General features: G+C 44.9%; 1 protein-coding gene across 9 annotated transcripts in view; it reads left to right on the plus strand.

The window, feature by feature from the left end:
* LOC110529898 (SAM and SH3 domain-containing protein 1) overlaps positions 1-27,289 on the plus strand; it is a 333,014-nt gene that overhangs the window by 302,248 nt on the left and 3,477 nt on the right. For all 9 annotated transcript variants that reach the window (XM_036985458.2, XM_036985457.2, XM_036985461.2 and 6 more), the window contains 10 exons: positions 1,833-1,968; positions 2,130-2,548; positions 5,001-5,075; positions 5,232-5,375; positions 6,320-6,452; positions 11,540-11,709; positions 11,811-12,020; positions 14,843-14,993; positions 15,131-15,259; positions 21,979-23,081. In XM_036985458.2, coding sequence (XP_036841353.2) covers positions 1,833-1,968; positions 2,130-2,548; positions 5,001-5,075; positions 5,232-5,375; positions 6,320-6,452; positions 11,540-11,709; positions 11,811-12,020; positions 14,843-14,993; positions 15,131-15,259; positions 21,979-23,081 — 2,670 coding nt within the window. The remainder of the gene's footprint in view (positions 1-1,832; positions 1,969-2,129; positions 2,549-5,000; positions 5,076-5,231; positions 5,376-6,319; positions 6,453-11,539; positions 11,710-11,810; positions 12,021-14,842; positions 14,994-15,130; positions 15,260-21,978; positions 23,082-27,289) is intronic.

Raw genomic sequence — 27,289 nt, forward strand, 5'->3', positions numbered from 1 at the left:
AGAACAGCGCAAACTGTCTCTAACCAGAATAGAAAGAGGAGTGGGAGGCCCCGGTGCACAACTGAGCAAGAGGACAAGTACATTAGAGTGTCTAGTTTGCGGAACAAGTCCTCGACTGGCAGCTTCATTAAACAGTACCTGCAAAACACCAGTCTCAATGTCAACAGTGAAGAGGAAACTCCAGGATGCTGGACTTCTAGGCAGAGTTCCTCTGTCCAGTGTCTGTGTTCTTTTGCCCATCTTAATCTTTTCTTTTTATTTGCCAGTCTGAGATATGGCATTTTTTTTGCTACTCTGCCTAGAAGGCAGGAGTTGCCTCTTCAATGTTGAAAAACGTGCTTTTCTTTCAAAAACAAAGACATTTCTAAGTGACCCCAAACTTTTGAACAGTAGTGTATATATATTTTTTTTACCCCAATTTCATGGTATCCAATTGGTAGTTGCAATCTTGTTTCATCGCTGCAACTCCTGTACAGACTCTGGAGAGGCAAAGGTCAAGAGCCATGCATCCTCTGAAACACAACTGCTTCTTGACACAATGCCTGCTCAACCCGGCTTAACCTGTTGGACAAAACACCGTACACCTGGTGACCGTGTAAGTCTGCAATGCCCACCACAGGAGTTGCTAGAATGCGATGGGACAAGGACATCCCTGCTGGCCAAACCCTCCCATAACCCAGATGACGCTGGGCCAATTGTTCACCGCCCCATGGGTGGTGGACAAAAACCAGGATCTCTAGTGGCACAGCTTTAACTGTGAGGCAGTGCCTTCAGACCACTTTGCCACTCGGGAGGCCCTAGCTATATATTTTTTAATAAGGTCATCTTTGCGAACTAACAACCACGATAATAAAATGAAATTGGGCCCCCATTGATTTTGTTATTATATTTGAGTCACTCAGATGGAATAAGAACACTGCATGAGCCATGGCTAAATGTGTACAACTGCAGGAAATGTGCTTTAAATCAGCATATCTTCTGTCAGCCCCATTGGAAAACATGTAGAAATTCAGGAAATTTACTTCAATACCACTTTTTTCTCTCTCTCTCTCTCTCAGGCCCATGACAAAATGTGTAGAATTGCAGGAAACTAGCTTTAAACTGTGCAAATGTATCTCTGCCCAAATGTGGGCTGTGGGGCCAAGAGGACGGCCTCTAAAATGACCACACCATTGGCCTCGCCAACTACCAAGCCACTGCTGAAATAAATCCTTTGGGGGAAACACGGTACGCACATAAACATTCCCTCACAATGGAGCTCTGTGTGCCTCAGCACAATGCTGTGGATCACTCCATTTAGTGGCCATTGGGTAGTAAACAGCTCGAGGCTCATTCCAACAGGCAGCACACAGACTAGAGTCTGATGCAGAGACGCACCACAAATGCCAAGTTCACTGAATATCTGTGGCGAATATCTGTGGCATCTCCGCATTGCCCTCTCCCGTTCAGTGTTTTTCTTGTTTTGGCCTCATTAATGTGACCGGAATATGTTTTTCTTATGAGTGTCTTACATAATGTTCTACAATGCAATATAAATGCCCTCCAACCTCCAACCCCCCAACCCTCCCTCCATGCTCTCATATCACTAACTATGTCCACCCTAAAACACGCACCGTAACTGTCACCAACCCCCGACACCTGTGTGTTTTCATGGTGTGGTCAGTCTCCCCAAGACGTAGGTGAATGACCTGCAGTACGATGTTGTTTCGCAAAGGTTTTGATATGGGTCACTGTGTTATGCCTATGTTTCTGGGGGTCCCTGTACACTACAGACAGACAGTTTCTCTCCTGTGTCTCGGAACCCCATGTGACGTCCCCTCTCTCCCTCTCAGTCTCGGGAGCAGTCTGATGATGAGCAGTCAGAGGACTCTGTGAAGTTCAAACGGCTCCACAAGCTGGTCAACTCTACCCGCCGTGTCAGGAAGAAACTCATCAAGGTGGAAGAGGGGAAGAGACCCACCCCTGAAGGTACAGCACATGTCCGTACTAACCCAAACAGTCTTCTGTACACTGTGTATTTAGAATGACGTTACACTGTTACTATGTGAATGGGTTAGTACTGGTTTTGCTCTATTGGACATTGCTCTCTCTAATGGATAATTGGTTTGATGTTTTTCTCCTCCCTGCAGATTCTTTGAGACTGGAGGTGTCTTCGACCTGTGAGGACAACACAGCCCTGTACACAGGGGTCCTGAAGAAGTCCAGCCTGCCCCAGGATGCCTTCCTGTCCTCCCTGACCCAGGACCAGCTCTCTCTGGACGGGGACACAGACAGCCTGACCACCTCCCCTTCCTCCAGCAGCCTGGACACCACCTGGTCCGGACACAAGCTGGTCAAGACCTTTTCTAAGTCCAGCAGCACCCACGGCCTCATCCGACCCCCCAGGAAAGTCCCTGCTGGGTCTGGGCGTCTGGGAGCCGTCGGGGTGGAAGATAGTGGTTCCTCCTTCTCGGAGCTGGACGGCTGTGGAGCCGAGGAAGAAGAGAAGGTGTCGTGCTCCATGACGGAGGGCGAGATGAGGAAAGCCATGACCTCTCTCTCCCACGGGGTAAGTAACGACACACTCTATGGCTTCTACGGCCTCACCCGGCCACGCCCCAAACCACACCCCCAGCCCCGCCTCCTTGTTGCCCTTGACAACGTCTCCCAGAGTAGCCCCAAACCCACCCGTCACCATGCCAACTGGCTCAGGAAGCCCGACCCCAATTACGCCTACTCCACCAAACACCTGCTCTACCAGCGCTCCCGGAACTATGCCAAACCACCTGGGGCTCCCCCCTCCTGTTCCTCCCCCTCGCCTCCTGCCCGCTGTGACCTGGCCAAGGCTAAGAGTGGTACGCTGGGTGGAGGGGGGTGTGGGGGCTGGGCGTTTCCCCCTCGCAGGCTCCGCGGACGGGCGGCAGTGAGCGAGCTGAACATCACATACGTGGTAGAGCGCAGCCTCTACGGCCACCTCAACTGGGCCCAGCTGGTCCGACCTGTCACCCTCAGCCGAGCAGAGCACCACTGCCTATTGGAGGAGGACAGGGAGGCGGACAGGAAGTGGGCGGCCAGCGTTGACCGCTGCACCAAGCGCGTGCTCTTACGCATCCAGCAGAAGTCTGTGAGTTCTACCGTACAGTGGGGCAGGGATGGGCTACAAGCCACCCCCACCTGGCCAGGTTGGACCAAGGCTAGCTTCAAGGCTGCACAATAACCCTCAGGTTTAGATACAGACACAGGGCTGATAATGTTCCTGTCTTCTCTACTTTAATCCACATGGAGCTTGAATATTTAGAAAGGCTAGTTTAACAGACCTCCATAGAGAACCAGAACATTCCACAACCTTTAGATATGAAAGCCCTTGGAATAAAAGTAAATTTTCATGTGATAAGAAATAGTAATAGGATGTGCCTGTTCTGACTCAGGATGTGGGTACCAGTGTAACAGTAGAGGTAACTTGCCATTTCGAAATGTCACCCAGCCCAAACCCTAGAGGGAGTCTCCTGGGTCAGAGTGGAACAGGCAGACACAGCTTTGATAGGTCACTGCTCAGGAGCTGACAGACACGCACACACATTCTCTTTCCTCTCTTCTTTTTTAACTTTCTCCCCTCCCTTGTTTCTCTTCCTTTATATCTCTGTACTCAGTGGAAGGGGAACAAAGTATCTCTTTTCCAGCTCAGTGAGAAATAAAAGGAGAAAGAGAAATCTGGGACAGTGACAGTGGCCATAAGCCCCGCTAAATGATCAGGGGTGGCAAGGCCAAGCACGCCTCCACACATCATTGAGAGAGATGGTATGATAAGGTGTAGTCAGTGTGTGAAAGTTCAATCACAAGTCAATAACAAAACGAGCGTGAACGTTTCAGTGTTGATGGTAGGAATCCTACTGAAAGAGTACTCAGACCGACACAGGGAAGCTAAACAGAGATATTCTGCAGCCTTGAAGAAGCCCGAATCCTTGCCTGTTTACTTGTCAGTCATTGGACGTGGTTCTTCATCCATAGATGCATGGCCATTCCATTCAATATATCCAACAACATCACTCCATCTCCAGTCTTCTTTTTTTGGACGCCGTCTCAGTTGCTCCTCTTCACAAAACTATGGATTCCTGTGAAGTCCAGAGAGTGGAACTGCGGACATGGACACGATAGAAAGCAATGGTCTCAAAGCTAATTCAATGATAAGATGGCCAATCTCTTTCTTCAACAGTAACTCCCTGCAACCCTCATGACTGGTCCTATTGAGAAACTCTCCCTATCGAATGGAGAGATATGATAGACAGGCAAACTCCCCTACATATCCCTCAGTCGGATACACCATACTCTCTGTGAGAACTTACTTCCCTCAACCTCCCCTCTCTACAACCTAATCCTGTGTAAAAGTATTCATAGCTCTCTATACAATGTGTGTGTTTCCAGAGACTTAATCCGGTAGCCGTACTTTCGTAATTAAACACAAGGGTAAGGTTGAGTCGGGCCATAGTATATGTGCTCTATATGACATTCATAAAGCACCGTGTGATAATTCAGCATGGCCACATCTATCCAAATGATTGCATTTAATTTCACTCTATGCTTGCTCCCCATGGCTTTAGGTTTAAAGTAACATACCCTTGCAGAATAACAGTGACTCCAAAATCCCCATGTGGATGATCTAACACAGATGGCCACCCAATTAACTAACATATATAATAAAGATAAATGTATAGGAGTTTCACGTCTGTTGCCTGTCCCATATGAGGTCATACCATGACATACGTATCTAGATGGCTGGAAATGCTCACTCTGCCAGACCATATATAACATACAGCCATGAATCAAGCTGCTGCCATTGTGACTCCGCCAAGCATGAATCATTTTGATTTGACTCTTACTGGGCACGAATGGGAGTTGATGTCATTTGAATAGATTCTAATTGATTCTAACTCCCCCTCGCTCCACACTCGCTCTAATTATTTACTCCCCCCTCCTCTCTCTCTCTCTCTCTCTCTCTCTCTCTCTCTCTCTCTCTCACACAGAGGACGTGTAGTTTCGGAGGGTTTGACCTGTCCAACCGGTCACTCCATGTGGTCAGTGCAGGCTCGGAGCCCAATGTAAGTGCTAACAGATTACTGATGACTCAGGGCTGAGGGGGCGCAATGCTTAGAGAAGGGAACTCAAACACTGAATGAACTATTTTGTTATTTCTCTCTCCTCTTTTTTGTTCTGTCTCTGTGTTTTCGCTCTCCCTTCCTCCCTCTATCTCTCAGAGTAAGTATCCAGAGGCTGTATACCGGGAGGTAGTCAAGTCTCCCATGACGTCTCGTATCTCTCTGGGGAAGAAGGTCAAGTCTGTAAAAGAAACCATGAGGAAACGGATGTCCAAGAAGTACAGCAGCTCACTGTCTGAACAGGTACACCCACACACACTAAGATCCCAAATTTCATAGTTGAATAAAGAGTCTTGATCCGAGATCCTGTTATTCATAAGCATTCTGGGCTTTACATATGTGTGTGGGTGGACGTGTTTGTGTTGGTTACAAACTAAATAGCCAGCTCTCTCACACACAAACAGACACACACACAGACACAGCTGTGACTATCTTGGAGCTGTCCACATTCTGGTCTCAGCTCTCTCAGGCCCAGGACAGGTCTCGGGGTGTAGGGTGGGGTGTGTATGGAAGTGGCTGAGCTCATCCAGTGAGGCAAGCCTCCCGCATGCCAGGCCAGTGCTCTGAGACAAGGGGCCTTTTGCTCTGGGACTGTGTGTGTGTGTGCATGTGTATGTGTGTGTGGCTCATTCATATCATATGAGCATTCACATTCAAACGATTGACAACTACATTATTGGTTTTGGCCATGTATCTAGGCTGTCAGAGGGTACAGTACTGTCAAAGCCTAGGGAGTGCCACAACCTTAAGACCGCGCACTGCAAACCAGCTCCCTCAGAGATGAATAGCAGAGATAGTCGGAACATCCATGCAGTGACCCAGAAAAAGGTCGAATTAGTTATGAATATGTTGCTTGGAAAGAGAAGGCAGGAGACTAAATGACCTCCAACTTCACTCAAAATATTATTTTACATGCCACGCTGCCACCTAGTGGCTGTGATGAATTACCCTTCAGTATAGCTGCTGTCATGTGTATGATACTGTGATCGTTACTTATCACTGATACTGGCATCTGTGTCTCTGTCTCTATATCTCTCCATCTCTTTCTCAATCTTTCCCTCTCCCCTCTCCCCACTCCTCTTCGCTTCTACCTTTCTGCCCCAACCTCCCCATTCCATACCTCTCCTACCCCCTGCCTTCATCTGTACCCTTCCTCCCCCTCTCTTCCCCTTCCTCCCTCCCTCCAGTCGAGCCCAGATGGGGCACCCAGCTCCCCCCAGTCCCCCCAGCCAGACACAGATTCCCTGGAGAAACCCAAACTGAAGGCTGGAGGATCAGTAGAGAGCCTCCGGAGCTCCCTCAGCGGACAGAGCTCCATGAGTAAGCAGTGTGTGTGTGTGTGTGTGTGTGTGTGCGTGCGTGAGTTAGAAAGACTCTAAGTGCACAAACCTCGACACAATGGGGCACTGTCATCACATCTCCCGGGCAACATTCACTACATCTTCTATCTACACAGATAATCCTGAAGTGATTTAATCCATAAATACCCCTTATCAAGCCTGCCGTGTCAGTTAGAATACATGACATCATCATTGTTATGAGCTCGTCTCCTATCATTCCAGCTCTCTCATGGTCTCACCCATCCCCATTTTAGGGTTTAGAGATGCCATGTGAGATCATCTGGTCCTATCTGGTGAGAGTTTCTTCTCTCGTAGTGACTGATCATGACCTGAGCATGGCATGTGTTCAGACAGAGCACCAGCAACTCTTCTATCTGTCTCTCATGTGTTGATGTTAGAGTTAGACTGAGGCCTGTGAAGGCTGGGTTGATGATTGTTAAACATATATCCATAGCAGTCAAAAGTTTAGACACACCTACTTATTCAAGTTTTTTTTCTTTATTTTGACTATTTTCTACATTGTAGAGTAATAGTGAAGACATCAAAACTATGAAATAACACATATGGAATCATGTAGTAAACAAAAAAGTGTTAAACAAATCCAAATATAATGTATATTTTAGATTCTTCAAAATAGCCACCCTTTGCCTTGTTGACAGCTTGGCACACTCTTGGCATTCTCTCAATCGGCTTCATGTGGTAGTCACCTGGAATACATTTCAATTAACATTTGTGGAATTTCTTTCCTTAATGCGTTTGAGACAATCAGTTGAGTTGTGAAAAGGTGGTGGTGGGATACAGAAGATAGCCCTATTTGGTAAAAGACCAAGTCCATATTATGGCAAGAACAGCTCAAATAAGCAAAGAGAAATGACAGTCCATCATTACTTTAAGACATGAAGGTCAGTCAATCCTCAAAATGTCAAGAACTTTGAACGTTCTCCAAGTGCAGTTGCAATAACCATCAAGCGCTATGATGAAACTGGCTTTCATGAGGACCGCCACAGGAAAAGAAGACCCGGAGTTAACTCTGCTGCAGAGGATAATTTCATTAGAGTTACCAGCCTCAGAAATTGCAGCCCAAATAAATGCTTCACAGAGTTCAAGTAACAGGCACATCTCAACATCAACTGTTCAGAGGAGACTGTGTGAATCAGGACTTCCTGGCCGAAACCACTACTAAAGGACACCAATAAGAAGAAGAGACTTGCTTGGGCCAAGAAACACGAACAATGGTTATTAGACCAGTGGAAATCTGTATTTTGGTCTGATGAGTCTAAATTTGAGATTTTTTGTTCCAACAGCCATGTCTTTGTGAGACGCAGTGTAGGTGAACGGATGATCTCCGCATGTGTGGTTCCCACCCTGAAGCATGGAGGAGAAGGTGTGCTGGTGTGGGGGTGCTTTGCTGGTGACACTGTCAGTGATTTACAGTTGAAGTCGGAAGTTTACTTACACATAGGTTGGAGTCATTAAAACTCGTTTTTCAACCACTCCACAAATGTATTGTATCACAATTCCAGTGGGTCAGAAGTTTACATACATTAACTAAGTTGACTGTGCCTTTAAACAGCTTGGAATATTCCACAAAATTATGTCATGGCTTTAGAAGCTTCTGACATAATTTGAGTCAATTGGAGGTGTACCTGTGGCTGTATTTCAAGGCCTACCTTCAAACTCAGTGCCTCCTTGCTTTACGTCATGGGAAAATCAAAAGAAATCAGCCAAGACCTCAGAAAAAAAATTGTAGACCTCCACAATTCTGCTCCATCCTTGGGAGCAATTTCCAAACGGCTGAAGGTACCACGTTCATCTGTACAAACAGTAGTACGCAAGAATAAACACCATGGGACCACGCAGCTGTCATACCGCTCAGGAAGGAGACCCGTCTGGCTCCTAGAGATGAACGTACTTTGGTGCGAAAGATGTAAATCAATCCCAGAACAACAGCAAAGGACCTTGTGAAGATGCTGGAGGAAACGGGTACAAAAGTATCTATATACACAGTAAAATGAGTCCTATATCAACATAACCCGAAAGACACTCAGCAAGGAAGAAGCCACTGCTCCAAAACTGCCATAGAAAGCCAGACTACGGTTTGCAACTGCACATGGGACAAATATCGTACTTTTTGCAGAAATATCCTCTGGTCTGATGAAACAAAAATATAACTGTTTGGCCATAATGACCATCATTATGCTAGGAGGAAAAAGGAAAAGGCTTGCATGCCAAAGAACATCATCCCAACTGTGAAGCACAGGGGTGGCAGCATCATGTTGTGAGGGTGCTTTGCTGCAGGAGGGACTGGTGCACTTCATAAAATAGATGGCATCACGAGGGAGGAAAATGATGTGGATATATTGAAGCAATATCTCAAGACATCAGTCAGGAAGTTAAAGCCTGGTCGCAAATGGGTCTCCAAATGGACAATGACCCCAAGCATACTTCCAAAGTTGGGGCAAAATGGTTTAAGGACAACAAAGTCAAGGTATTGGAGTGGCCATCACAAAGCCCTGACCTAAATCCCATAGAAAATATGTGGGCATAACTGAAAAAGCGTTTTCGAGCAAGGAGGCCTACAATCCTGACTCAGTTACACCAGCTGTCAGGAGGAATGGGCCAAAATTCACCCAAATTATTGTGGGAAGCTTGTGGAAGGCTACCCAAAACGTTTGACCCAAGTTAAACAATTTAAAGGCAATGCTACCAAATACTAATTGAGTGTATGTCAACTTCTGACCCACTGGGAATGTGATGAAAGAAATCAAAGCTGAAATAAATCATTCTTTCTACTATTATTCTGACATTTCACATTCTTAAAATAAAGTGGTGATCTTAACTGACCTAAGACAGGGAATTTTTACCAGGATTAAATGTCAGAAATTGTGAAAAACAAGAGTTTAAATGTATTTGGCTAAGGTGTATGTAAACTTCCGACTTCAACTGTGTTTAGAATTCAAGGCACACTTAACCAGCATGGCTACCACAGCATTCTGAGGCTATACGCCATCCCATCTGGTTTGCGCTTTAATTTTTAAAATGTATTTAACCTTTATTTAACTAGGTAAGCCAGTTGAAAACAATTTCACAATTACATCTGCGACCTGGCCAAGATAAAGCAAAGCAATGCGACAAAAACAACAAGACGGAGTTACACATAAACAAACGTACAGTCAATAACACAATAGAAAAGAAAAATAGAAAAATCTATGTACAGTGTGTGCAAATGTAGAAGAGTAGGGAGGTAAGGCAATAAATAGGCCATAGAGGTGAAATAATTACAATGTAGCATTAATACTGGAGTGATAGATGTGCAGATGATGATGTACAAGTAGAAATACTGGGGTGCAAAAGAGCAAGAGGGTAAGTCATAATATGGGGATGAGGAAGTTGGGTGTGCTGTTTACAGATTGGCTGTGTACAGTGATCAGTATACTGCTCTAACAGCTGATGCTTAAAGTTAGAGAGGGAGATATAAGACTCCAGCTTCAGCGATTTTTGCAATTCCTTGTCATTGGCAGCAGAGAACTGGAAGGAAAGGAAGGAAGGAAAGGCGGCCAAATTAAGTGTTGGCTTTGGGGATGACCAGTGCAATATACCTACTGGAGTGTGTGTTATGGTGGGTGTTGCTATGGTGACCAGTGAGCTTAGATGAGGCAGCGCTTTACCTAGCAAAGACTTATAGATGACCTGGAGCCAGTGGGTATGGTGACAGAAATGTAGTGAGGGCCAGCCAACAAGAGCATACAGGCCGCAGTGGTGGGGAGTATATGGGGCTTTGGTGACAAAACGGATGGCACTGTGATAGACTACATCCAGTTTGCTGAGTAGAGTGTCGGCTATTTTGTAAATGACATCGCCGAAGTCAAGGATAGTCAGCTTTACAACTGTAAAACCTAAATTAAATATATACAAAGAAAAAAAGTATATATACTAGGGATGGGACCAGACAATCAAAACAGACATCCCACCGCTACGCCATCTTGGAATCTTGGATAGCTTAGCGGGGCTATCCTTTGTTTTTCAACAGGACAATGACCCAAAACACACCTCCAGGCTGTTTAAGGGATATTTGACCAAGAAGGAGAATGATGGAGTGCTGCATCTGATGACCTGGCCTCCACAATCACCCTATCTCAACCCAATGGAGATGGTTTGGGATGAGTTGGACCGTAGAGTGAAGGAAAAGCAGCCAACAAATGCTCAGCATATGTTGAAACTCCATCAAGACTGTTGTAAAAGCATTCCTCGTGAAGCTGGTTGAGAGAATGCCAAGAGTATGCAAAGCTTCAACAAGGCACATAGTGGCTACTTTGAAGAATCTAAAATATATTTTGACACTTTTTTATATTTGTTTTAAAACTTTTTTGGTTACTACATGATTCCATATGTGTTGTTTCATAGTGTTGATGTCTTCACCATTATTCCTCAATGTAGAAAATAGTAAACATAAAGAAAAACCCTTGAATGACTAGGTGTGTCCAAACTTTTGACTGGAACTGTATATATGTTTTATTGTCACATAAACCAGATAGGTGCAGTGAAATTTGTTGTACGGCGCCCCTAGAGCAAATTAGGGTTAAGTGCCTTATTCAAGGACATCGATATATTTTTCACCAGCGATCTTTTGGTTACTGTCCCAACTCTCTAACCGCTAGGCTACCTGCCAGTTTGATAGTGAGAGAGAGTCTGTCCCTTGTTGAATGGTATTGGCCTGGGCCCATAGGGTCAGAGGGTCTACAACACATGCTAGTGATTAGATAGGAAGGCCTTGCTCTCTGGTTCCCACACTTACCATCACAAGTCAGATACACACAAAGATGTCTATGGGGAGACAGCATCACGCTATATACACACTGGTTTCGAGTGATGAGTTTTGTCTGTTAATTTTCAATTATAAAGCTGTTATTAATCAGTATTCACAAACTCACTCAGGCTTTGTATGAATCGAAGTACATTTTATCCAATAAATAGAAGCTTAGTTAGTTGCAATACACTCAAATCACATGAGTACTGAATCGCTCTACAGTATTTGGAGGACTTGATATGTATATCTGTGTGTTCCAGGTGGTCAGACGGTCAGCACCACAGACTCGTCAGCCAGTAACAGAGAGAGTGTCAAGTCTGAGGATGGAGATGACGAGGAGCCTCCTTACAGAGGGCCCTTCTGTGGCAGAGCACGAGTACACACTGACTTCACCCCTAGCCCCTATGATTCAGATTCCCTCAAACTAAAGGTAAGTCACACACACACACAGTCTTACATGCAAATGATTTGTCTAGATTGTGTGTGGCTTTAGATTTGTACTAAAGATATCCTGTATATGTTGTGTTCCAGAGAGGGGATGTGATTGACATCATCAGTAAGCCCCCCATGGGGACATGGATGGGTCTGCTCAACAACAAGGTGGGCACCTTTAAGTTCATCTATGTGGACGTGCTGAGTGAGGAGGAGGAGAAGCCCAAGAGACCCGTCAGAAGGAAGAGGAAGGGCAGACCTCCCAAACCCACCTCTGTAGAGGAGCTGCTCGAACGCATCAACCTCAAGGTATGCACACTGGACACACACATCTTTGCACATGCCAAGCGAGCACACACACTCTCAACTCTCCCTCGCACACACACAACTCCACACACATCTTACACACCAATGCTAGGAATTTCTGGACAAGGTAACAGTAGTCCTATAACTTCCCTCCGTCAGTCCCGTTCATATCCCAGCCATCTAGAAACCAGCCAGCCTAGCTCAGCCTCCTCGGGGAGAGAGCACTGTAGGTGAGCTGTTTCTGGGTAAGCCCAGCCTGATGGAGCGCTGACATAACAGATTACAGACCAGGCTATGTCCAAGGGCTGTCTACTCAAGGACATAAGTAACATGATGGTACATTATCATTGCCTGGGCAGAGCGAAGCTATATTACAGGCTTCGAGACCTCCCATACGTGCTACTATTCTACTATACAGTACATGTGCATCAAGGTACACATACATACGTAGTTGTGACTTAGGGAGAGGGAGAGCAGACTTAACAAACGTTCCCCTAACCCCGCCATTAAATGTAAAGACATTATACTGAGACTGTGTTCCACCTTGTTCTGGGTCTTTTTCAAGTCACTCTCAGGATAAATTATTGTTTTTTTTGTCAAGGATTTATTTGAAAGAAGTACTAGGGCTTATTCTGGGTTTCTCAGTCCAGATCTGGTTAGCATTAGGGAGTTCAGTTAGGATCTTACCTCCATAGGTTCTACATAAGATAGACCTCATTGTTCTCAGGGCGTTCCTAAAAACACAATGACAAAGTGGAGTTTGCTTCGAAGCAGCCACCTACTCCATCTCTTTCTACTCTCTATCTTTTGAATCTTACATCTCAATTGTAGGGGTATCTCGGAGCAAACGTGTTTTGGCCCCCCAAAATATATTAGGTCACATACATGACTAAGATCATATGAGAAGGTTCTTGTGGCTGTGTAGAGTAGTGGTATTTGGCTTGGTCTCATCCTTATTTCTACTTCTCCTAGCAGAAATAGAGCTAAACTTCACTGTTATGCTAAGGATAGAAGTCTCCATGGTTGCAGTGGTGACATGCAGTCTGTGAGTATTGTGCCCTTTAGATGCGTGGGCTGGACAAAACTTTAGACTGAACCAGTTTCCACGAACTCCGTGTTGAAAGTGGAAACCAATTATGACGGGTTGACATGTTAATGTTAGCTGTGCCTATTCCGAAACAAACAGAGGGTGTACTGTGATATTTTGAGACTCTGATTCCTGGTGTCCTCCCACTAAGAGATAGCACCACAGGGTGTAATGGCTAGCGTTGTGTTCTTGTTAAATTGTGTGCGTGTTCTCCTTGTCGCCTGTGGTGGAAAGGTGTGGTAGATCATCTCCTTCACCTCATCACTCTGTGTTCCACCCTTCCCAACTCTTCCCTCATTGATACATTTTTTAGCTCATAGCTTGTTTTTGCAAGAGGAAAAATGCCCTTTGTGTCTTTAACTATTGGTCCTAGGCCAGTTTAGCTGATTAACTTATTATTGTCATTTTTGTTTAACCAGGTAGGCTAGTTGAGAGCAAGTTCTCATTCACAACTGTGACCTGGCCAAGATAAAGCAAAGCAGTTTGACACATACAACAACACAGAGTTTCACATGGAATAAACAAAACATACAGTCAATAATACAGTAGAAAAAATGAAAACAAAAAGTCAGTATACAGTGTGTGCAAATGAGGTAAGATAAGGGAGTTAAGGCAATAAATAGGCCATGGTGGTGAAGTAATTACAATATAGCAATTAAACACTGGAATGGTAGATGTGCAGAAGATGAATGTGCAAGTAAATCAAATCAAATGTATTTATATAGCCCTTCGTACATCAGCTGATATGTCAAAGTGCTGTACAGAAACCCAGCCTAAAACCCCAAACAGCAAGCAATGCAGGTGTAGAAGCACGGTGGCTAGGAAACACTCCCTAGAAAGGCCAAAACCTAGGAAGAAACCTAGAGAGGAACCAGGCTATGTGGGGTGGCCAGTCCTCTTCTGGCTGTGCCGGGTGGAGATTATAACAGAACATGGCCAAGATGTTCAAATGTTCATAAATGACCAGCATGGTCAAATAATAATAATCACAGGCAGAACAGTTGAAGCAGCAGCACGGCCAGGTGGACTGGGGACAGCAAGGAGTCATCATGTCAGGTAGTCCAGAGGCATGGTCCTAGTTCTCAGGTCCTCCGAGAGAGAGAAAGAAAGAGAGAAGGGAGAATTAGAGAGAGCATACTTAAATTCACACAGGACAACGGATAGGACAGGAGAAGTACTCCAGATATAACAAACTGACCCTAGCCCCCCGACACATAAACTACTGCAGCATAAATACTGGAGGCTGAGACAGGAGGGGTCAGGAGACACTGCGGCCCCATCCGAGGACACCTCCGGACAGGGCCAAACAGGAAGGATATAACCCCACCCACTTTGCCAAAGCACAGCCCCCACACCACTAGAGGGATATCTTCAACCACCAACTTACCATCCTGAGACAAGGCCACGGCACAACCCAAGGGGCCGCGCCAACCCAGACAGTAGTAGAGCTACTGGGGTGCAAAGGAGCAAGATAAATAAATAAATACAGTATGGGGATGAGGTAGTTGGGTGAGCTATTTACAGATGGGCTATGTACAGGTGCAGTGATCTGTGAGCTGCTCTGACAGCTGGTGCTTAAAGCTAGTGAGGGAGATATGAGTCTCCAGCTTCAGTGATTTTTGCAGTTCATTCCCGTCATTGGCAGCAGAGAACTGGAAGGAAAGGCGGACGGACAGTCACGCTCACACATGTTGTAGGAAGATCTGATCTGCAATCTGTTCTCTCTTCTCTTCTCCAGGAGCACATGCCTACCTTCTTATTTAACGGCTATGAGGACTTGGACACCTTCAAGCTGTTGGAGGAGGAGGATCTAGATGAGCTCAACATCAGAGACCCTCAACACAGAGCTGTGTTGCTCACCGCCGTGGAGCTACTGCAGGAGTATGACAGTGAGTTCACACACACACAACCTCACGTGTGCACACACACACACACACAACCTCACGTGTGCACACACACACACACACACACACTACATAATTCTGGATGTCTCACTATATTGTCTCTGTGTTGTGTGTGTCTATAGGCAGCAGTGAACCGGAGCGTAGCGGCCTGTCAGGCTCTCAGGAGAAGCTGCTGTCAGAGGGCCACGGCCTGGTGGGCGACTCGCCACGTGACTCTGGCTGCTACGAAAGCAATGAGAACCTGGAGAATGGTAATGAGTAGCCTAGCCTCTCGCTACAGTGACTGTGATTCCTCCTCCACTCTGGGCAAACTCCTCTTCCTCCTCCTCTGCCATGCTTCAGCATTCTAACCTGAACCGCCCGTCATCGCACTCCATTGGACCAAGGCCAGCCAATCAAACCTCTCCGCTCTCTGTCCCGTTATGTCTGTCTCCTAGCTCCACCCACACCCCCACCCCACTTACCTCCGCCACCGCCTAGCTGCGTAGTGTCATAGTAAGGGGAGAGATGCACCCCCTCCTCTCTTTCTCTCTCTTTTTCACTTTGTCACGCCACTCTTTCCACTGCCCTCTCCATCTTCAGGTTCTCTCTGCCTTCTCTGCAGAAGCCCTATCCTAAGGGACAAGGACCTAACCCCCAAGCCCAGATCTCTAGTTTACCCTACAATGGGGCCCTATGCATAAAGGGAACAACACCCCACATCTCAAATGCACAGAACTGTTCTGTCCAATTCGAGCCTAGTGCCCATGTTGCTCTAATCTCACAATGGACAGCGAACCCCTCCTTCTCCTCTTACTCCTCCTCTTTCGCCTCAGGAGGTTGAGTGGTTGCTGGGAGACCAAACCAATCATGACGCCACGAGGGAGTATTTCTTTTGAGAGGTATTACTGTAGAAACTGAGACCTTGTTAACTAACTAACCTTGTAAAGTCACTGCCCAATTATTTGCTGTGTTTTGGCTCTGTATCCATTCTCCCAATCCCGGCTCATTCTCTCTTCTCCGTGCCATTTCAAGTCACTTGAAAACATTTCTGTAACTTTATCTTGTGCTTTGTTTCATAGTGACAATGTTGCACAAAGATAGTACGTGCCTAAACAACCCCCCAAAAAATATTAGATGGAAATATTTTTTAATGATAGTGGATATATAAAAAAGCAGATACATTATTATCTGATTATGGAAGTGTATTTCAGATTTATATTTGTGAGAACATTTTGTGTATAGTTAAGACTACTCAAACTCCCCTTTAAAAAGACTGTGTGCGCACTCCATCGCAGTGCTTGAGGCGTCACTACAGCCCCAGATTTGATCTTTGTTTGATCCAGCCGACCGTGACTGAGAAACCCATGAGGCGGCGCACATTTGGCCCAGCGTTGTCAGGGTTAGGGGAGGGTTTGGCCTGCCGGGATTTCCTTGTCCCGTCGCGCTCTAGCGACTCCTTGTGGCGGGCCGGGCACCTGCAAGCTGGCTTGTCAACCACCAGTGTCAAGAAGCAGTGCGGCTTGGCAGGGTCGTGTTTCAGAGGACGCATGGCTCTCGGGCTTCGCCTCTCCCGAGTCCATACGGGAGTTGCAGCGTCAGGACAAGACTGTAACTACCAATTGGATGTCACGAAATTGGGAAGAATAAAAGTAAAAAAAATCAAATATGACTGTGCTTTGCTTTCCCACTACTGTTGAGTTCTGTGTTTTAGCTTCAATCATAGCTTAAATAATTGATGTCCCACTGGGCACAGACTTCATTTCTACATGTAGTTTGAAATATTCTACATGTAAAGTGAATTCAACGCGAAATCAACAAAAAATGTCACCATGTCATTGGATGTAGGTTAAGAGTTAGGTAAAAAAAAAAACTCCCTCACGTTGATTACTTTTTGCAAATCCAATCAGTTTTCCACATTCATTCAAGTCATTACATTGAATTTCTTTGTTGAAATAACTTGGAAACAACTTTGATTCAACCAGTTTTTGCCCAGTGGGTTCTCTCTCTATGATTGCTCTCTGTTCTGTTCTATGTGTGTGTGTGTCGTAACGGATCTGAAAGATGTGCAATCTGCCACAGTAGAGATTTGAGTTGTGGAATAAACCACTTCTGTGATGGAAGTTACTCCGACCTGCTTGCTTTATTTCATGTCTCTTCCTTCTTTCTTTGTGTCTCACATTTCTCCATCTCAGTCGTTAACACTCGCCATTTGCTGCATAACATCCAGTGTACATTCTGCATTTTAATAAATGTATTTTACTTTGTCTCTATACGGTCACCCTGCCAAACCAATCTGCACTATTCTGCTTCATACATTCTCTACTACAGCCATAACTCTCAACCATCCTCCTACGTACAGTACCAGTGAAATGTTTGGACACACCTACTCATTTCAGGGTTTTTCTTTATTTGTACTGTTTTCTGCATTGTAGAACAAGAGTGAAGACATCAAAACTATGAAATAACACATATGGAATCATGCAGTAACCAAAAAAAAAGTGTTAAACAAATCAAAATATATTTTATATTTGAGATTCTTCAAAGCAACAACCCTTTGCCTTGTTGACAGCTTTGCACCCTCTTGGCATTCTCTCAACCAGCTTCATGAGGTAGTCACCTGGAATGTATTTCAATTAACAAGTGTGCCTTGTTAAAAGTTCATTTGTGGAATTTCTTTCCTTCTTAATGTGTTTGAGCAAATCAGTTGTTGTGAAAAGGTAGGGGGGCCCTATTTGGTAAAATACTAAGTCCATATTATGGCAAGAACAGCTCAAATAAGCAAAGAGAAACGACAGTCCATCATGCCTTTAAGACATGACCATAACATTGTGGCAATAACAAGGAAATTCAAAGTGCCAAAAGTTGGACCTAAAGGAATTTCACACAAAATGTTTTGTTGAAGATGTAAAAAATCTGTTGGTCTGAAACAGGGGTGGGTGGGCAATTCCAGTCCTTGAAGGGCCTGATTGGTGTCACAGTTTTGCGCCAGCCAACACACCTGCCTCCAATATTCACATAATCATTTATGACCATATCATTTATAACCTTTCTATATTGCCAATCATTTCAAGTGGAAAAACTCAGAAGAGAAATGACAACCTTTATTTAACTAGGCAAGTCAGTTAAGAACAAATTCTTATTACAATGACGGCCAAACCCAGACAATACTGGGCCAAATGTGCGCCGCCCTATGGTACTCCCATAGGGCTGTACCATAGGGCGGCCTGATACAGCCTGGATTTGAACCAGGGTGTCTGTAGTGACGCCTTAGGTACTGCGATGCAGTGCCTTAGAAGGCTGCGCCACTCAGGAGCCCAAGTTTGGGAGATGTGAAAAAACTATATCCATCAATAATGAATGATAAGCCACCAGGAAAAGACAACCTTGATGGGTAACTATTGAGAATGGTAGCAGACTGTATTGCCACCCCTATTTGGTATATCTTTAACCAAAGCCTAAAGGAGTTTGTGTATCCACAGGCATGGAAGGAAGCAATTCCACTGCATAAAAATAGTAAAGTATCCTTTGCTGGCTCTAACAGCCACCCAATCAGTTTTCTGCCAGTTCTGAGTAAGCTGATGGAGATAATTATGTTTGACCAAATACAATGCTATTTTTCAGAGAACAAGACTTTCAACATGTGTATAGAAAAGGGCACTCAACTTGTACTGCACTTACTCAGATGACTGATGATAGTTGGAGCTGTATTGTTAGATTTCAGTGCAGCATTTGATGTTATTGATTATAAATTGTTATTGAAGAAATTCACTTGATATGGCTTTTCATCACCTGCCATCACATGGTTGGAGAGTTATTTATCCAATAGAACTCATAATTCAACTAGGCAAGTCAGTTAAGAACAAATTTACAATGACAGCTTACCGGGGAACAGTGGGTTAACTGCCTTGTTCAGGGGCAGAACGACAGATGTTTTACCTTGTCAGCTCGGGGACTCAATCTAGCAACCTTTCGGTTACTATCCCAATGCTCTAACCACTAGGCTACCTGCAACCCTGTTCTTCAATGGAAGCTTCTCTAACATCAGATATGTACAGTGTGGTGTCCCTCAGGGCAGTTGCCTTGGGCCGTTACCCTTCTCTATTTTTTTACACAAAGCTAGAATGATAATGTATGCGGATGATTCCACACCAGAGGAAGCTGGTGAGGGGAGGACGGCTCATGATAATGAATGGAATGGTGTGAATGGAATGGTATCAAACACATAGAAAACTAGGTGATTGATGTGTTTGAGACCATTCAGTTTATTCCCCATTTTAAGTACCACCAACCACCACGGTTCCATACTCTACATGTCAGCACTCAAAGCCAGTGAGCTCACTGAAATTCTAAATAAGGTGTTACAGTCAGTATCAGAATAGGTGATTAATAACACACTGGTATTAAATACACCTAAAACTAAAAGCATTGTATCTCTAAGACCTAAACCTCAACTGGAGTTGTGCATAAAGGGTGTGGCCATTGAGCAAGTTGAGGAAATTAAACTCATAGGTATAACATTGGATGGTCAATTATCATGGTCACGTCATATTGACAAAGTTGTTGTGAAGCTGGAGAGGGGTATGTCTGTTATAAAAATATGCGCTGTGTGTCTGACACAAAAACCAACTACTAGTTGTTCAGGCTCTGGTCTTGTCCCATCTTAATTAGTGACCGGTAGGTAATATGATCAAGTGCAACAATCATCTATTGCATTGTACATTGATGTACATTCTGCTTATAGCACTTGGGCAAGATTCACAATTATGAACATAGATACACACTGAGTATACAAAACATTAGGAACACCTGCTCCTTCCATGACAAAGACTGACCAAGTGAATTTAGGTGAAAGCTATGATCCCTTAATGATGACACTTTTAAATCCACTTCAATCAGTGTAGATGAAAGGGAAGAGACTGGTTGATAAGGATTTTTAAGCCTTGATACAATTGAGACATGGATTGTGTATATGTACCATTTAGATGGTGAATGGGCAAGACAAAAGATGTAAGTGCCTTTGAACGGGGTATGGTTGTAGGTGCCAGGTGCACAAGTTTGTGTGTGTCAATAACTACAACGCTGTTGGGGTTTTTCATGCTCAACCGTTTCCCGTGTGTGTTGACAACCCAAAGGACATCCAGCCAACTTAACAGAACTGTGGGAAGCATTGGAGTCAACATGGGCCAGCACCCCTGTGGAATGATTTTGGCACGTTGTAGAGTCCATGCCCCTACGAATTAAGGCTTTTCTGAGGGCAAAAGGGAGTGTTCCTAATGGACATGGCATCCTCATCAATCAGTCAATCAATCAATCAAATGTATTTTATGAATCCTTTTTGCATCACAAAGTACTTATACAGATACCCCAAAGAGCAAGCAATGCAAATGTAGAAGCACAGTTGCTAGGAAAACTTTCAAGAAAGGCAGGAACCTAGGAAGAAACCTAGGAAGGAACCAGGCTCCGTGGGGTGGCCAGTCCTTTTCTGGCTATGCCGGGTGGAGATTTTAAGAGTGCATGTGTCACGTTCTGACCTTTATTTCCTTTGTTTTGTATTAATTTAGTATGGTCAGGGCGTGAGTTGGGTGGGCAGTCTGTTTGTTTTTCTATGTTTTGGGTTATTTCTATGTTTCGGCCTAGTATGGTTCTCAATCAGAGGCAGGTGTCATTAGTTGTCTCTGATTGAGAATCATACTTAGGTATCCTGGGTTTCACTGTGTGTTTGTGGGTGATTGTTCCTGTCTCTGTGTTTTGCACCAGACAGGGCTGTTTTTGGTTTTCCACGTTTGTTGTTTTGTAGTGTTCATCCTTTTTTTTATTAAACATGAATCAATATAATCACGCTTGCGTTTTGGTCCGCCTCTACTTCACCACAAGAAGACCGTTACAGCATGGCCATTAAGGCCAGATCATTCTTAAAGATGAATCATTCTTCACAACTGATGTACCACCATCACAAAGAATCAGCAACATTTAGATTGATTGCTGAGTGTCTGTTTTTTAAGAAAAGTTGTGTGTATTGGAGTGTTTGAGCATTCATTTATTTTGAAAAGCAGACATCTGACTCTGGGGTCAATACTTTTGTCTTATGCCCTGATAGGAAATCCAAAATATCTTTATTAAACAAATGATTGGAAGCTAGCCTGGGATGGTGGTTAGCTGGGCCAGATATCAAACATCTTTTGGAGGGAAAATTGGCAATAACAAGCACATTGAAACAGCACATCAACTTTAAAAACATCAGACTGACTTCAATCTGCACAAATCTTTCGCTGCTCTCCAAATGATTAGAGCTACAGATTACTGATGTGTGTGTGATATGTTTGATAAAAATTGTGTGTCATGCAATATCACTATTCATTATTATATGAGACTTGAAATTTGGCATTAAGTGCTATTTTAGACACGTCTTCATGTTGCTCTAATAAGCCATGAATGGCAGGTTGGCCCCTAGCCTTCTGTTACTGTAATGTGTTTTCTGAGATGCACTATACTGATGTCCTGCATCTGAAATTGTGTTGCGAGTGCAGCGTTGCATTTACAAGGCTATCGTCACAAAAAAAAAAAAAAAATCAGTGTTGTTATGCACATTACCATTACTCTGGCTAGTTGAACGTTACACAGGCAAGTTGTGTACTGACAGATAACACAACGTCACTGTGTCCAGCTATGCTCTTAAATCAGATCGACCTTTTGATCTAAGGCCATAAATAGTGGGAGAGAGACTGAACCACTTCAGTGTGAACAGGCTGTTTCAGATTCACATGTCCTCTTCACATTCACAACTGATAGTGATGATCAAAACGCAATGCAAACAGCACAGCACCCATAGTGATATGAAATCCATTATCCAATACATACAGTACAGCTCAGTATCAGGTTTCAGTTAGTGCTCTGTCGCTATCTGTTTTAAGTCAAAGTCTCGAGATCTGTTTATGCAACCTGTCCCAGCTCCAGATTGAAGAGGGATATGTTGTTCACTGTGTTTCAGGCAAGAGCAGAAAGACATCTCGCTCCAACCGCTCCTCTGTGGGCCTCCAGTCTCCAGACTACCCCACCCTGCCCATGACCCAGTCCACTGAGGCCCTGCAGCAGAGCAAGATGGAGCGCACAGTCAACTTCACCAAGCACTTCTTCCTCAAGCCCACCTTGAGGGGCTTGAGCATGCTGGGGCTGAGGAAGGGCCCCCGCCAGACCCCCATGCCAGCCAGTCTCAGCTGCGAGGACCTGGACGGGCCACTGGAGGCCACCAGCCCCCAGGCCTGGAAGAGATCCCACTCCCTGGGGGACCTCCACTTGGAACAGGCCTTCCACCAGAAGAAGGACCACAGCCTGGAACCCAAGCACGCTAATGGTGGCTCCAAGTTGGGCACCACCAGCCCAGTGAAGGGCCTCCAGGCTCATGGAGATAGGGGTTCACCACCGGCTCAGAATGGGGGGATTGCTGTGAGCCCTAAAGGACGTTCTGACCTCCCCCCTGTGCCCTCCCAGCTGCCCCTCAGACCACCCTGTTCCATTGCCTTGCTTCCCCAGCCCCAGAAAAGCCTGCCCAACCTGATCTCCAGCCCTCCCGAAACCCAGCTGGGGGAGAGAAGCATCTGGAGTCACCCCAAAAAGCCCCCAGTGCCCCCTCCTGTCCCAATCAAGAAGTCCAAGGAGTGCCTAGCCAATGGGATATGCCACCCCTCTCTTGTCCTCTCCTCCCCAACTCATTCCTATTCCTCCACCAACTCTCATCCCCCCAGCCCTGTCATCAGCAGCCCCAGTTCCAGGGCTCCAGCCCTCCCCAGTAAGGCCTCTAGTACCCATATCTCCCCCTCTCCAGCTAGCCCTACTCCAGCCTCCCCTGCCTCCACCACCACCCCCTCTCTAGAACCAGAGGAACCAGGCACACCCCCGGCCGTGCCCCCTCCTTGGCTGTCTGACCTGCCCGAGTCGGCCTGCCCTCAGGCTCAGATCCAGGGGGGTAGTGGCAAGATGACGGTGGCCAGGAAGGTGTCCCATGTTAAGATGGCCGTCGATCTCCACACCGTGCTGGAGCAGAGACTGGAGGCCGAGGGCATTGACCTCACAGAGGAACCCTACTCAGACAAGGTCAGTTACCCCCACAACCTGCTACTATTGTTATGTACCTGCTGTTACTGTGTAGAATACACACACACCCATCCACCACATCCTAAATCTTACTCTCACAAGTATAGTTTGTCACAGCTGGGGGTTATACAGCTCACACATGGATGTGAACATGCTTCATTTTATGTTCATTATAGTATATTTTGTTCTCTATATAGTGCATCAAATAACTCGGTGACAATTTCAAAATATGTATTTTGGACGGTGTCCTTATTGATCGTGTCCCTGCTTACAAATATCTGGGCATGAGATATTTGTCAATCAGAAGAGACAAAAATCTGAGTTATCTGTTGGGGCATCTTGATAGATGAAAAGCTGTCTTTTAAAAAGCATACTGAGGACTTAGTTAAGAAGCTGTGTGCTTCTTAAAAAAATGTGCTTCTTCTATAGAGATAGATCATGCCTCTCGCTAAATAGTAGAAAGCAGATTATTCCGTTGACGTTCCTATCAGTTCTAGACTATGGCGAACACAGCTGCCACTTCATTAAGGCCGTTAGATGCAGTTTATCATAGCACACTGCACTATATTTTGGGTAGCAGTTTTAGTAGTCTTCACTGCATCCTTCTACCAGGAAGTTGGTTGGCCCTCTTTGATGTCATGTACGTTAATACATTGCTATATTTATAAGTGTATAAAGCCCTTTTACAAATAGTCCCGCTGTGCATAACATGATTACTCAACTTTAGACTTGTGAGTTACCACTCCCAGTCTCAAGGATGGCTAACTCTGGAAAATTCCCTTTGTCTCTACTAAGTTAGGCAAATCAGCTTTTAGTTTTCTTGCACCTTATTTTGTGGACCAAAAATGTTCTTAGATTTGATGTTTTGGTGCTTCTAGGGAAATTCATAAAGCTGATTGAAGACGTCATTGTTGATGAATGTGTTTGTGTTTTACGACCGGGTTTTTCTTCCTGCTTGCATCTTGTACCTATATTTTGACGTGTGTATTTTCTGTCGTTTATGTAATTCAGGGCTCATCTGTAGAAGAGACATTGTTCTCAGTATGACTCCCTGATAATTTTTTTTTTTAACTAGGCAAGTCAGTTAAGAACAAATTCTTATTTACAATGAAGGCCTAGGAACAGTGGCTTAACTGACTTGTTCATGGGCAGAACGACAGATTCTTACCTTGTCAGCTCAGGGATTCGATCTAGCACCCTAAATAAATAAAATGTATATAATCTTACACCCGTACAAATGAAATAAAACACTTTAGTAAACGGTCCAGATTGGGCCACAAGTGATGAGGACTTGCCGACTCACTCTGTGTGTGAAAGTACATTATGTCTGTATAGGAGTCCAGTAAACGAGGTCAATAAATGCATTATTGGAAGCGTTATATTGTGTTTTGGTCTCCTGGCTGTCAAGGCCTTTGACTAGGCTACTGGACTCATACATAACCAGCCTGGAGAGAGAGAGAGAGAGAGGGGGGGGGGGGGGGGGGGGAGAGAAGGAGAGCTAGACTAACAGCTAGACTATGAGAGGGGAAAATAGTGATAGTGATACAGTCTGTTAAGTTTAAGGGGCTGAAACTCAGTGAAGGCAGGTGGGTTGAGATTATAAAACAAACATCCCGAGTTGAACACACACACAAACACACATACATCATGTCAGAGCCCGAGTTGAACACACACACACACACACACACACACACACACATACATCATGTCAGAGCCCGAGTTGAACACACACACACATACACCATGCCAGAGCCCGAGTTGAACACACACACACACACACATACACCATGCCAGAGCCCGAGTTGAACACACACACAAACACACAAACACACACACACCATGCCAGAGCCCGAGTAGAAGACACACACACACAAACACACATACACCATGCCAGAGCCTGAGTAGATCACACCCACCCACACACGCACAAACACACATACACCATGCCAGAGCCCGAGTTGAACACACATGCACACACACACACCATGCCAGAGCCCGAGTAGAAGACACACACACACAAACACACATACACCATGCCAGAGCCCAAGTTGAACACACACACACACGATGCCAGAGACCAGCTCTTTAACATGGAGCTCCATCTCTGCCAGGTTAACCACAGACAGGCTCTGAGGCTGTGCTGGGGTAGAGGTCAGAAATACACTACATGACCAAAAGTATGTGGACACCTGCTCGTCGAACAGGCCTGGCTTGCATTCGGCAAATGTTTTCAATCCGGAAAATGTCAAGAACTTTGACATTTTCTTCAAGTGCAGTCGCAAAAACCATCAAGCAATGTGATGATACTTGCTCTCATGAGGACCACCACAGGAAAGGAAGAACCAGAGTTACCTCTGCTGCAGAGTATAAATTCATTAGAGTTAGAAGCCTCAGATTGCAGCCCAAATAAATGCTTAACAGTTAAAGTAACAGACTAATCTCAACATCAACTGTTCAAAGGAGACTGCATGAATCAGGCCTTCATGGTCGAATTGCTGCAAAGAAGCCACTACTAAAGGACACCAATAATAAGAAGAGACTTGCTTGGTCCAAGAAACACGAGCAATGGACATTAGACCGGTGGAAATCTGTCCGTTGGTCTGATGAGTCCATATTTGAGATTTGTGTTTCCGTGTCTTTGTGAGATGCAGAGTAGGTGAACGGGTGATCTCCGCATGTGTGGTTCCCACCGTGAAGCATGGAGGAGGAGGTGTGATGGTGTGGGGGTACTTTGCTGGTGACACCATCTGTGATTTATTTAGAATTCAAGGCACACTTAACCAGCCTTGTTACCACAGCATTCTGTAGCTATACGCCATACCATCTGGTTTGCACTTAGTGGGACTCTCACTTGTTTTTCAACAGGACATTGACCCAACACACCACCAGGCTGTGTAAGGGCTATTTGTCCAAGAAGGAGAGTGATGGAGTGCTGCATCAGGTGACCTGGCCTCCACAATCATCTGACCTCAACCCAATTGAGATGGTTTGGGATGAGTTGGACCGCAGAGTAAAGGAAAAGCAGCCAATAAGGTCTCAGCATATGTGGGAACTCCTTCAAGACTGTTGGAAAAGCATACCAGGTGAAGCTGGTTGAGAGAATATCAAGAGTGTGCAAAGCTGTCATCAATGCAAAGGGTGGCTACTTCGAATAATTGTTATGGTTCCTACAGTATATTAATTATATTTGTGTTTTGTCATAGTCTTCACTATTATTCTACAATGTAGAAAATAGTTTTAAAAAATAAAGAAAAACCCTTGAATGAGTAGGTGTGTCCAAACTTTTGACTGGTACTGTACTTTTGTATGTGTGGTGTATCTCAGAGGGACGCACAACACAGCACTGCAAGCACTTCTTGTTTACCTGCATCTCTCTATTCCTCCACTCTGAGTGGCCTCCGATCCAGTTTGGCTGGGTTGTCCTGGACTGGCTGGAGACTGACCATGACTCCAGGGGTCTGGAGTGTTTTGAGAAAGGGAGAGAGAGATGTTTTCAAACATTTTCCCCACATAATTCCCTTGGGTTCTCTCTTCATGCATAGCAATCAACCTTTGGCTAGTCTAATCTACTTATGACATGTTATGGGATCACCCGCATCATTTGTGTTTCTCTGTCTCTCTCTCTCTTTTGAGACGGTTTTAATAAAACGTACCCTCCCTCAGCAGTCTATCCTTTAAATAAGAGCTTATCTCCCAGCCGATAGGCTTGTCAGTTCGACTCATTATTTCACATTACTCGTCTGCTCCCTTCTCTCTTAAACAGACAGAAACCGGGCCTCACCAGACTCATAATGTTCAAATTAGCAAATAAAGTGAGAGAGCTAGCTCCTACTTCAGCCCTAGTCTCTGAGCTGTTCTAAAAACATGTGGTTCTTGTAGAGGTTTCGATTGACAAACACAGTGACTGTAGCCAATAAATGTGCAGAGGGTTTTGGTCTCACTGCATCTTGTGTTTTGGTCTATGAACTCATGGTCTTGACAGAGGCTAACAGATGTTTTTATTGAAAAAGAGAGAGAGAACGAAGTCACTATGGTTTCTGATTGGCTTGTCTTTTCTAGACCTATAGTTTGAGGGAGGGATTCCAGTTTCTTTCAAATATGAATTTGACGTTTCCTTGTGTAGCAACTAAGATTTACTCCAGATTTACTCCAGGTCATGGTTACTTAGGGTTTTCATGGTTTGGGGTTTTAGTAGAAAAATGTGAGTT

The sequence above is a fragment of the Oncorhynchus mykiss genome, chromosome 8 (assembly GCF_057628025.1).
Source record: "Oncorhynchus mykiss isolate SJ-2025 chromosome 8, ASM5762802v1, whole genome shotgun sequence".
NCBI classification, from domain to species: domain Eukaryota; kingdom Metazoa; phylum Chordata; class Actinopteri; order Salmoniformes; family Salmonidae; genus Oncorhynchus; species Oncorhynchus mykiss.